Source organism: Rattus rattus, chromosome 11, assembly GCF_011064425.1.
Source record: "Rattus rattus isolate New Zealand chromosome 11, Rrattus_CSIRO_v1, whole genome shotgun sequence".
In the NCBI taxonomy this organism is placed as follows: domain Eukaryota; kingdom Metazoa; phylum Chordata; class Mammalia; order Rodentia; family Muridae; genus Rattus; species Rattus rattus.
Genome location: NC_046164.1, coordinates 85,715,648 through 85,728,671, shown reverse-complemented (window position 1 = coordinate 85,728,671; position 13,024 = coordinate 85,715,648). Strand labels below are relative to the sequence as shown.

The window sequence follows — 13,024 nt, the reverse complement described above, 5'->3', positions numbered from 1 at the left end:
CACCGTTCAGCTGCTTGGTATGTTCAAGTAATTACTTCAAATTCTAGGTAATAAAATGGAATAGACTCAAAATATTTTATTTCTACAAATACATGCTGAAAGAAATAGTTGAGGGTATCCAATTTACAGAGCTGGACTTTCACAAACAAATGCCTTGGTTAATGATTTTCTGCAACTGTGAAAATTTTCTTTTCTTTATGAAATTTAAAAAGAGAAATACGAGATACAAGTTTCCTTGCAATGACTAACATTAAGAATGCACTCTACGGTTATCTTCGTGAAGCACTTACTTCTCTACTGAAGTTACTTTTGCTATTATCAGAGAATTAAAACGGCCCAGAATGCAATGACTACAAATGCTCGCAAGTATCCTTCCATTTCGCAGTGTCTGACGCCAGAGCTGAGGCTTTCTGCGTCTACTAGTGACTTACTCTTTATGAATTTAGCATGCTTTACAAAGTCCATTATAACTTCAGACCATTTCCAGTATCTGCTACCTAATCAAGAAATTCATATATTCAAAGTCAGTTGTGAAAAATTAATCGTGGACAATTTCAACAACTCTAATTCTCAAAAACGATAAAACCTGGCTACCCTTGGCATTCCTACACACGACAGTGTGGGCCTAGAGAAGCAAGATCATATGAGCTCAGACACTTAAAAGGTTTAATAAGTGGAATTCATCATAACAGACACTCTGGAAAAATAACTCAGAATGCAAATATAATTTGATTCCTCCTGTGCCTAAGGGGCAGTATTTAATAAAGAAGATGGTTCAAAACAGCCATGTGGCTCAGGAAATATTTAGTCAGAAAGATTCTACAAGAGTGAGACCAAGAGAACAGAGGACCGTGACTCATAAATGTTGTGCAGCGGGTGGGTGGGGCTGCTCACAGCTGCCTCATCTGGACGTCATGTTCACTCATGCAATGGACAGCAAGAGACAAGCGAGCTACACAGCTACAGTATTTATTAAAAGGGAATCAAGCCAACTCCAACCAGGACATACATCCTTATTTCCCATCAGCGTTAATGAATGAGAATATTTTATTTTAAATGGAACATGAAGAATTAAAGTACAGCCTGAAGGTTTCAATTTTGTACTGTGAACATCAAGACAGCAATTACGCCTAAAAAAAAATTCACAGGACCATGTTGAACTGACTGAACAGAAAGCAGAGTGGGTATTTAAGTCATTACATTTCTCATCATTGTGAAAACAGATGTCCTAATAACTCCAGTCTACAGACAGCACACTTCATCATAACACTGTTCATTTAAAACACTACAAACGTTTACAAAGAACATTTGGATTTCACAATTGCTTATAGAATATCTTTCAATATTAAAACATCATGATGCTTTATATGAAAATCAATAACGACAACTTAATCTTTCTCAGCAAAAAAAAAGATTCAGTATCACAAAATTTAATGTGTAAATTTATACATGAATTCAAAAAGGAATCCATTTAAACACCACATGGTCACATAAGTACACTGTAAACTGATAAAAATGATGTACTTTTTGAAAACACGTACATCAAAACCAAAAGATTAGTGTTTACTTTTCCCTTTATTAGCCACTTTTGGTGTGTTTTTTGGTTTGGGTTCCCAGAGTGCGTTTTTGACAAATCTCGACGCGGCACCTCTGTCCAGCTTGGCAGCCTTCTTCTTGTCTGTTATTTCTTTGACTCTGTTCATGTAGACTCGGATTCTTTCCTTAGAGAGAAACATAAAAGGCGGTCATTTCCGGAGCTGTTGAGCATCGCCAGGTTTAGCAGGGCTGGCTTTCTCAGTGGCAACCAACAGTGAGATCTGACTGTGTGTTAAGCCCGTGGTCCTAGTGAGTGCAAATGCACAGGGTAAACTGCCCCATGCTTCCCTGGAGCTGAGCGTCCAGGAGAAAGACCTGGTTTAAAGTCCTTTCAGTGGGCATAAGGGTGAGCCCCAAAACACCAGCTTCTGGAAAGCAGAGGCAAGACTTCAAGGTCAGTCCGTCTGAAGCCAGGTTGGGCTGCACATGACACTGTCGCCAACAGTAACCAACCAAACATTTGAGAAGTGTTCTGAACTCTTCCAGAGGAAGATTCACACTAGAATATCACTATAGCAAAAACAATAACTGGTTATATGGCTCTATTGTCTTAATCAACATTAACTAACATTCTCATTTTAACTATTTTGTATCTGAACAGTAAATTCTAAATCTGAGTTCTCCTACATTTGTGCCAACAAATTAACATTTCCCATCATTTTTCTAACAGAAAATGGGCGGGGCAGTATTTGTATCTATTTTATGTTGCTGCTGAGTGTCATATTAAAATAGGCAAAATGAAAATGAGATCTTTTATTCAATTCATAATTTTAACTAATAAGTACATAAATTTTTCTAATAAAATATTCAGACTTTAAAGATAAGAAATGTAGTAGGTCTCTGGAGCACTTTAATCTCCTGAGATATTATTCAGAATAAATAAATCTTAAACTTCAAATGGTGAAATCAAGGTAATGAAAACCACAATCAGTAAGTGACTGACTGCTTAGGAGCAAATGAATTTCATCGAAGTAAAATAGGCAGTGAATAAACAGCAAAACGCAGAGCCTTCCAATTGCTTCCTTACCGAAACTGAGCGCTCCTGTAAAACCTCCCCTGCCAAAGTGGACACCCAGGGCAGCACTTGCACCCCAGCTCCACCTTGGGAGCCCGGCCTGCCACAGCTCTGCCACAGCTCTGCCCAGGAGCATCCACACAGCTCCTCCTTCTCTTCTAGTCTGCCAGTCTTTCCTCCCTGCACCACTGAAACCGGACACTTTCCCCAGACTCCAACTCACTCTATCGGCTCTGCTTTTCTTTTTCCCCCATAATGCTTCTTTAGCACGCTGTGTAGTCCAGGTGCTCAGTATTTCTCTTACTGTGGTTTACTGTGCTTCCCTTCTCTAAGAGTGGCATCTGCCATGCCTCAGCTTTGTCTCCGAGGAATCTTCACTTGAAAATAATGCCTGGGGTTGGGGATTTAGCTCAGCGGTAGAGCACTTGCCTAGAAAACGCAAGGCCCTGGGTTCAGTCCCCAGCTCCAAAAAAAAAAAACAAAAAAAAAAAAAAAAAAAAAAGAAAAGAAAAGAATGCCTGGTCCTTAGTAGGCATTTAAATACCACTGAAGGAATAAGGTGACTGTTTTCCCGTTTGTGATCCATGACAAATAACAAATCAATTTCCTCTAATTCTGTAATCAATTAGTAATGTCCGTCCGCAAGGTCAAAAGAGGGAATACACTTAAGAATGCTTTTTATTTGCCAATCCTTATCCAGAAAATTAATGTGCTCTCCATAAAGTAGACTCTGAAGGATGAGGATTAATGACCTTACCCTTTTATAAACACAACACTGAATACTCTAACTCTGTGTTGAAAATAATTTCATAAAAGGACACTTAGAAAACTAGACACATAACCTGTACTTCTTCAAGCCAATAGCACAGGTAACCTTTCTTAAAATTTTTTCATAACTATTATATTTAAGCATAAATTTAATTTTCCCTCAAAAAATTTAAAAGAAGAAAATATCCTAGTCTATTTTTTTTAATATTTTACATTTGAAATGAAGATACCTGGATTACGCATTTTATTTTTAAATAAATTTAAATAAATAAATAAATGCTTTACTAAGATGTAACTCACACACATTGCTGGTTACTATATGACTTGAAAACAAAGATATAATTTCATGTACTTCACATATAAATGTATATTATATTTTATGTGCACAAAGAATAAATTTATTAAAACTCTTATTCATAAAGCTAAGTCAATAAGGTAACCGTAAGTTTCATTTCTATTTTTCTCCTTCCAATTGGATGATTTGATTTAATATTTGAAGTCAGCAAAAACTCCAAGATATTAGCTCTTATTTAGTGTACTTACACATCTAAATGGAACACAGAGACAAACCGAGAAGATTTATTACAGGTTGTAAATATGTCACTGATGCAGAGTTACTGGACAGTATACACATAGCTGGTGCCAAAAAAGCTTTTAGCTTTGTTGCTGAACTGAATTCTTTACTGCTGAGAAAATGAGTTAATGGAGAAATTGAAAAGGTAGGAGAGAAATTTCCCCATCTCTGCTAGTAAATCAACTGGAATACACTTTTAAGAATTGTGTGAGAGTTTTTTTCTTTTTTCTTAAGTAGCCCTAGAGATGAATAAAATTTAAAGAATTTATAGGGAAAATACTATGAAAGTTATAACTAATTACTAGAATGATGCCACTCTGCTCTACTTCTGATCTCCCTAATGATCACATGATAATGGCCGAATGACTGAAGCTCGAGGGGTACATGGCAGACAGATAAATCAGGATGAGTCACAGGCCTCTTACCAACTCCTGCTTCACTGGATGCTCCTTGGGATTAACTCCTTGAGTTGCCAAGTAAACTGTAAGAGAAAGACCACATGATAAAGTGGTGTGTATAATGATAGTAAGAGTGTTGTAATAAAGAAATCCTAGTGTTCAAGACAGGAAAGTTGCATAGTTAATTCAACTTCCAATTATCTACCCTCTATGAAATATTAAACTATGTGTACTCCCAGGCATCCTGTATTCTGACATAAATGAAGAAAAAAAACATAGGACCAGTAAGATTACTATGAAAGATAATTCTATGTCAACTGCTAGGTCTCAAAAATAAATACAATAATACACTTTCTAATGAATTACAAAGTAACATACATACCCCAAAACATTGAATTTAAGGTATATGCAGAAACTAAATCCACCTTTGCTTGTTCCAGTGGGTCCAACTAGTAAAACAGAAAAAAGAGACAAAAGATGAAAGATACACACAAACTCTGTAACCAACAGATGACACTTTCAACTGTTTCCACCTGCAAGGTCATCAAGCATGTTTTTCTCACCTCCTATAAGTCAGTAATAAAATGATCTAGTAATAACGTGCACAAAATTTCTGGAGCAGTGACTTTTTGTTTATATCTGAAACTATATTTTAAAAACCACCTAAACACTCTCGAATACCCTTCTTCCAATTCATAGCTTCTTTTTTTCATTGATACAAACACCCAAATATAACAAGTGCTTTATTTAAAAAAAAAAAAAAAAAATGCTTGCTTCTGGATATCACTTCTGATAAGACAAGAAATTTGTATAGTCCAAGAAAATTTTCTAAGTGATATCAATTTCAGATTTAGGATCTGGACTTTTATATCAAAAGTAATTATTCAACATAAGCATTGTATATGACTCACTTATCTGTAAGAAGCACAACGAAATGCTTAGGCAATTCTAAAAACAGAGAAACGATTTAATTACTATTCTAGTAGCTCAGTGTTCCCAGAACCTCCGATAATATCTTGCAATACATAAAACAGCAAAGATACAACAACAGAAGAATGTTGGGAGTGTGCCTTGCTTTTCAGTCAAGTTCCCAACGCAGAAGCGTTGTGGGGTGTTCTGGCTAAAGATGCTCCAACGCTTCACCTAACACTCCAGCAGGAAGCTGAACGACCGTTCTTCCTAATGTTCTGTCTTATGAAACTCATCTGTAGGCTGTAGATTTTAAAATACCTTCTGCAACAACTCATTTCTAGAAACAGACATCATGGTCTTCAGCATGTCATCCACAGCACCCAGGGAGCTCTCCAGAGCTGTTAAAGAATCGTGAATTTCTACGGGATAGTCTTCATTCATTTCTTCACCTGCCATTGTGACCAACTGAGGAAAAAAAACAAAACAAAACTCAGAATTCATATTGGAGACAGAGCTTTAGGAGGAAAATAAAAAGAACACGTACTTTTGCGTAAGGTTTGTCAGCGAATCTTAGCATGTAGCATGCACGTCTAGAGGACTCACCTCCCTGCCTCCCTTCCTAAAATGCATGGTCAGTGTGGGGAAGAATCACACTGACCACACATGAAGCCCTGGAGAGCTTTCCAGCTCTGACAATATAATGACCACACCACATACCAATAAACTAAACATGTGTTCAACCGGACTCACAGGTACATGCACTTGGGAAGTGGAGCGAGAGGGTCAGATCTAGGGCCCTTAGCTATAGGCAAGTTCAAGGCCTGTCTCTGCTCGAGGATACACAATCTCAGAAATAAAAATAAATGGGGGAGGGGTACATTTTTTAAAGCGTTCTATTGAAAGCAAAGATTTTTAAAAAATGAAAGTGGTAAATATAACCTATGATGTCTACTGAAGAACTCAACGAAGTGAGTTTCTCTAAATTTTAAATTTTAGTTTTTTAAAACTTAGGTGTTGTTCTGACCATTCCTTGTATTAAATAAATTTAAAAAGCAGAATTCCTAGATATAAAAATTCTTTATCAACTAACACTAAAATTTCTTTTCAAGTTCAAGTTCGTGCATGAACTTATCGTCCTTAGTGCTTTCGTAGTAGCCGAGGGGCAGGCTTGGGGGCTGCGACACTTGCCCTTGCTTTTAGTGCAGCTTGAACACTGACTCTGTCACCTTGGATAAATCACCAAATCTCTCCATGGGCTTCAAATTTTTTATTCATAAAATAATCCAGTTGGTGTAATTATCTGTAACATTCCTTATCAAAATTATGGATAATTCCGTTATATATTGAATTGTAGATATATAAATGTTATTTAAGGATATATACTGAAGCACACAGTGGTGAAACCATCTAACAGCATGAACCTGCTGTAAAAGTCGTCTTCATAAGTAACAAAACAAGACTTACACAGAGCCTTATAACAAAGGTACACAGCGCGTTAGTCATGCACTGAGTCTTAAGAGCAGATTCAGTTCATGCAGTGCCCTGCAGTGTCCTGCCCTGTCACTGCAGGACAGAGAGAAGGTGTAACCTAGAACAGTTCACGGCCCTATTACGGGAGAGAGGGAAAGGGGATGATGTGTTCACCAATCCTGCAGTTGCTGAACAAACTCATAAATCTAACTTGATCAACAAAAGCTGAAAGTTCAGATCATTTGATTATATTACAAATGGCCTTCTTTAAAACATTCTAAATTCACTGGGAGGCATGGAGGGGTGCGGGGAGGGGGGTACCTGCTTGAGAATTGAACCAAGGGCCTCATGAAGCTACACTTCCAGCCTCAAAATATAATCTCCTCCATGTTTATCTGATTCTTAAAATGTATCAATGTGAAAACACATAGATCAGATCTAAATCCAAATAAAATCTATCTACAGCACAAAGGAAAACAGAGCCTCTACAAATCCATATAACAAGCAGGGCTTATATACAGCTCTCCAAACAACAGAAGCCACACACTTACTAAAGAATCCAAGTAACAATAAACATAAAACCACTCAACTACCAAACAAACCACAAGAACAAGACCCCATTTTTCATGTGTCAAACAGCACCTAATGTAAGCAGAGGTGGCCACCAGCAGGCCCTTTTCACCATTAACAGTTTGATTTAATTAAGCATTTTCTGAATTTGATATTCCACTTCAAAATCAGTGAATTTACTTCTTAGAAACATATATTTAATTTTCATGTAACATAATGTTAACGGGCATCCACTACAGTATTTTTCAAAGACAAGGACGCCTATTAACACAGATGGATTAGATGAATTGATATGGCCATCAATAGAGCACTCTATAACAGAGAAAAGCACTGGCATGGTTTTAAAAGAGCCCTGAGATGTCAGGAAGGGGAAGTGACGAGCAGCAGGAACAGTAGATCTCACTTACTTCTTTCCCTAAAGCGTCAGTGTCCACGATGATTTCACTCTGATACTGCCATGTGTGGGCATCACTGCCTCTGTTTGTACCCAGCCCACCCTCCTATTTCCTTCTCTTTATCTAAGAAAACAGCCTGAGTCAGGGATATACTTCTTGTACAGCTTGGGTACAATTCATGGAAAGTCCCATGTCATGCTGTGGTCCTCAGCTCATGACACTCTTGGGAGACAGCAAAACCTTTGCCATGTTTAAGAAACCATGGCTTTAAGAGGTAAGAGGTAAGCAGCTTTATGGTCATATTGGGGTGGGGAAGTTCAAGAACACTTTGTGGCTCTCCCTATCCTTCCCTTCTCTAGCCCCCCACCCCACCTCTCCCTGTCACATACAAGAGCAACAAGGACAACCAGCCATGGCATGAAACTGTTAAAATGTGAGCCCAATAAGCCTTTCCTTTTTTTCAGTTTATCTCACCTTTCTGTGGCAGAAAACTAATATGCTTATACATACATGTGAGTTTCTTTAAACATACAAAATAAACTGTTAAACTGTAGCTACTTCCAGGAAAGGGCAGAGCAGGGAAGTGAGAGAGCACCCTATTATGCCATCTGTACCATACTGCAGGATCAATGGGAGATTTATGGGGTTAGGACTTAGCTTTGTAAACAAGAGTTCATCTGTTTGACACACACACACACACACACACACACACACACACACACACAAGCACACACACAAGCACACACCACCAAGCTTGAAGATTGGAATCCAGATCTCCTGCATGTGGAGGGTGCCAAAACATGGAATCCCCTAGCAGCCTAGATGTGGCTGAAGTCAGTGAGTCCCAGCTTCAATGAGAAACCCTACCTAAATAAACAAAGTGGAGAGTGATGGAAAAAACAAAAAAACCCAAAAAAAACAGCATCTTCAACCCAACCTACACACACACACACACACACACACACACACACACACACACACAAGCCCATACACTCACTTGAGAACACACACGCACATGCACACAAATGCACCACACAAATGCAGAACACCATACAAAAAATACATATACAAAAGTCTAGTTGGGGTTGGGGATTTAGCTCAGTGGTAGAGCGCTTGCCTAGCAAACTCAAGGCCCTGGGTTCAGTCCCCAGCTCCAAAAAAAAAAAAAAAAAAAAAAAAAAAAAAAAAAAAAAAAAAAAAGTCTAGCAACAAAATTATATAAATTACAAGGGTGGAGAGATGGCTCAGCAGTTAAGAGCATTTTTCACCTTCCAGAGAACCCAAGTTTCGTTTCCAGCAGCCAGTTTAGGCAGCTAACAACCAGCTCCATGGGATCCGAGTCCTTTAACTGGCCTCTGTTGGCACCCACATACATGTGGCAAGCACACAGAAAGAGGCATGAACACATACACATAAATAAATAGGAATATTTTAAAGTATATAAATTACAAGGAGCTGATTAAGACTGGAGCCACACTGGAATCAACTTCTATTTGACGCTCACTTCAACACGTTTTCAAAATGAAAGACAGGGAACAGCAAAAACTGTCTTCTCAAAAACGTGGGGCTTGTTTATTACAAAAAGTGATGATAATAATATATAAGATTGTGATGCAGACAAATAAATATAAAACTCTTAAAGCCGTACTCCATTAGTAGAATGCTCAAGGTATTAGCTCATATTATTGCTTATGAAGGTGGAAATAACCAAAAGGTAGTCCAGTGTAGAATATTTAGAGCCATACAGAAAGAGTTAAATGCTTGGAAACAATAGCTACTGTTTACACAGAATTTTTAAAAGTTAAAAACAAGAGAAAACTGCAGCCCTATAGGTACTAGAAAGCATATCTGATTTGGGAATTTCATTTCTATTATCTGAAAACAACAACATAAACAGTTCACATTGTCATTTTATCTTGTAACAAAACAATTCAGTCTATCAATTCCACCAACCAGGAGTAGTTTTCTAAAGTTCAGTAAAGGCTTAGCTATTATATATAAGTAAAAACTAATGTTGATACTTAGTTCTGTCTACTTCGTCCGAACAAGTTAATAACGACACCACAAACATCTCACTAGGGCAAATACACCTTTTCCAAGACAAAACTAAGTTGTAGCCAACAAATTTTAAGTCACTAAAACTATCTCCCAACAGAAATTTTGAGCTACGATGAATTTTTTTCCCAGATCACAAAGAAAAATTACTCTCAACATAATCCACTACAGCATGAAGCTGCTGGCCCGGCATGATGTCGCACGCCTTTAATCCTATCACTTGGAATATGGAGGGAGGCAGATCTCTAAGTTCGAGACCAACCATTCTACAGATCGAGTTCCGGGTCAGCCAGGGCTACATCAGAGAAACCGTGTCTCGGAAAAGGAAAAATAAAATTAAGGAAACCATTATTTCAAAAGGTCTAACACTGACACCGCAAGCATTCCGACCCTGGGCAGAACAGTACGAATTGCACGGAAAGTTACTCTTTCCACCATCCATTTTGTCTCCGTTTGGATTTAGAATCGGCTAGAAAATGATGGCGTTAGGTGTTTTACTTGTCGCTTTTCAACCCTTGAAAGGCAACGTCAACAATCGAAGCAAAATGAGGAAGACGGTTTTGACTAAGAAACCAAAGGCAAAGGCAAAGCCCGAGAGCCGCCATTGACAGGCTCTGGTGACTACGCTTGCAGCGAGAAGCCCCGCTCGGCTCCTCCCAGTCGGCCACAGTATGGACGTGATCCCGGGGTGCGGGAAAAGAGACTGTGACAGGAGCACGACAAGCACCCGAACTCGGTTCTGCACAATACCTCAATACCGTGGACGCCTGTCTCCGGAAAAGAGGTCGCACAATGATGACGCCATGACACGGCTTTTGCCTCCCGCGCATGCGTCGTTCCCGGTCTTGCGCGTGCGTACATTAGTTCCGTGGCTCGCCCCGCCTCCGATCATCCCGGAGCTAAAGGCCACGGTCTTATTTTTTCCTTTCTTTTTCTTTCGCTTTCTCTCTTCCTCTCTCCCTCTCCCTTCCCTCCCTCCCTTCCTTCCTTTTCTCTCTCTCCCTCTCCTCTCTCTGTTCTTTTTGGTTCATTTACTGATACATTTATTTTTAATTAATTATTTATTTTATTTACTTACATTTCAGCCATTACGCCCCTCTTCCAGTCCCTCCCACCCCCAATCTCTCACAACATTCCTCCTCCCCCTTAACTCTGAGAGGGTGCTCCCCTTCACCTCCCTATCCCCGATCTGTGGGACCTCAAGTCTCTCGAGAATTAGGCACATCTTTCCCCACTAAAGCCAGACCAGACAGTCCTTTGCTACGTATATGCGGTATAAGCGTCGAGGTGAGGGCGTTGGTTGTCCAGTCTCTGGAAGTTCCCTGGGTTCCAGGTTAATTGAGACTGCTGGTCTTCCTATGGGATTGCCCTCCCCTTCATCTTCTTCAGTCCTTCCCTTAATTTCTTCATAGGGGTCTCTGACTTCAGTCCAATGGTTGGATGTAAGTATCTGCATCTGTCTCATTGAGCTGTTGGTAGGGCCTCTCAGAGGAGAGCCTACAGGTTAGGCAAAGGTCTCCCACAAGGGTGGCAAGTGTGAGAAAGAAGGCCCTGGCATCTTGTCTAGATTAGACTTCTGCAAACCGAGTGTACCTTAGACCTTTGTTTTGGTCTTTGCTTTGATGGAAGCTGGGCCCAGAGGCCTGTGAGCCTCAGATGAATCTTTTGAGGGGCCTCCTTGGAGAAGTGCCTGATACCTGGTTAGGGGCTAGTTATGAAAATACGGTTTAAAAATATTAAATGAGGATGTGAATATATGCAAAGTACAAGACCAGATTTATGTTACTTTTGTTTTTGAATGGGTCTCACTATGTTATATGGCTGGCCTTGAACTCAGGATTACCAGTGCTAGAGTTTCAGGCTGTCCCACCATTCCTGTGTTGGATAGTTTTATGTCAACTTGACCCAAGTCACCTGAGAGAAGGGAACAGCAATTAGGAAAATGCCCCATAAGATTAGGTTGTAAGCAGTCCTGTAAGGCATATTTTTAAGTGATTGACAGGGAAGGCCCAGCCAGTTATGGATGGTGCCACCCCTAGGCTGGTGTATCCTAGGCTGTATAAGAAAGCAGGCTGAGCAAGCCATGATGAGCAAGCCAGTAAGCAGCACCCTCCATGACCTCAGCATCAGCTCCTTCCTCTAGGTTCCTGCCCTGTTTGAATTCCTGTCCTTACTTCCCTAGACAAGAACAATAACATGGAAGTGTCAGTCAAAATAACCCCATCCTTCCCCAACTTGCTTTTTGGTTATGGTGTTTCCTTGCAGCAATAGAAACCCTAAAACAAGATATGTTTTTTTAATGTGTGTGTATGTATGTATGTATGTATGTATGTATGTATGTATGTATGTATGTACGTACATATGATCCTCCTCCTTTCTTCTTCTTGCAAGCTGTGCCAAGATTTATTTTAAATCTCTGTGTATGGGGCTGGAGAGATGGCTCAGCAGTTAAGAGCACTGACTGCTCTTCCAGAGGTCCTGGGTTCAATTCCCAGCCACCACATGGTGTCTCACAACCATCTGTAATGAGATCTGATGCCCTCTTCGGGTGTGTCTGAAGACAGCTACAGTGTACTCAGATAAATAAAATAAATTAAAAAAAAATAAATCTCTGTGTATGTGTGCCTGCAAGTGCATGGGAACATGCCCTAAGAGGCCAATAGAGCACACTGGACCCCCTGGATCTAGAGTTACAGGGGTCCACGAGCTGCCTGAAATGGGTGCTGGGAACTGAACCTCCATGTTAGAAAGAGCAGAAAGCCCTGTTAACCACTGTGCCATCTGTAGCCCCTGGTTTTTAAAAGATACTTGTCAGTTTATGTAAATCAATTGATGTAACAGGAACAACCAATACAAAAACTACATATCAATTGTAACATGAACTATGACTTGTCTGTGAAGTCACTGGGAGCCATCACCCTGTGATCCACAAAGTTCTTAAAGTGGCCATGATTTGCCTCTACTTTGCTGTGAACTTTGCAGAAGTTACTGTACAAGATGCTCTGTTTTCACACGTTCATAAAGAATCACTTACCACAGCTACACTGATAAAATAAAGTACTTTAAAGCTGTTTTGGCGCAAGGCAGTTCTACCATTTGAGTCTCAACAATCAGGTCACCAGGTTTAGTGATGGACACCTTACTCAGCTGAGTTAATCCATGGGGCCCTCAGATTAAACATTCATCTAAGATGAAACATGTAACACTATATCGTCAGTATTCATCATCAACGTCTATGCAGTTGTCAGTTCCAACAATTTATCATTTAATA

The 13,024-nt window shown here is 39.6% G+C and overlaps 1 protein-coding gene across 2 annotated transcripts; it reads right to left on the bottom strand.

Annotated features, from left to right (window-relative positions):
- Nucleotides 1-949: 949 nt before the first annotated feature.
- C1d (C1D nuclear receptor corepressor) lies at nt 950-10,593 on the bottom strand. Of its 2 annotated transcripts, none has more exons than XM_032916410.1 (5): nt 10,504-10,593; nt 5,582-5,728; nt 4,734-4,800; nt 4,379-4,434; nt 950-1,721 (listed from the first exon to the last, which is right to left on the bottom strand). In XM_032916410.1, exons 2-5 carry the CDS (start codon nt 5,717-5,719, stop codon nt 1,557-1,559), a joined length of 426 nt encoding a protein of 141 aa, XP_032772301.1. In that variant the 5' UTR covers nt 5,720-5,728; nt 10,504-10,593; the 3' UTR covers nt 950-1,556. The 2 variants fall into 2 exon arrangements, with proteins under 2 accessions (XP_032772301.1, XP_032772299.1); XM_032916408.1 differs by lacking the exon at nt 10,504-10,593 and adding an exon at nt 6,728-6,851.
- Between the last annotated feature and the right edge of the window lie 2,431 nt (nt 10,594-13,024).

What these genes read in the sequence shown, in the direction of transcription:
- C1d (XM_032916408.1), bottom strand. Translation starts at nt 6,766, where the DNA reads ATGACTAACGCGCTGTGTACCTTTGTTATAAGGCTCTGT. An exon ending in CCTTTGTTATAAGGCTCTGT is followed by an intron (nt 5,729 to 6,727) that starts GTAAGTCTTGTT and finishes TTTTTTCCTCAG; the next exon opens with TTGGTCACAATGGCAGGTGA. An exon ending in GAAATGAGTTGTTGCAGAAG is followed by an intron (nt 4,801 to 5,581) that starts GTATTTTAAAAT and finishes CTGTTTTACTAG; the next exon opens with TTGGACCCACTGGAACAAGC.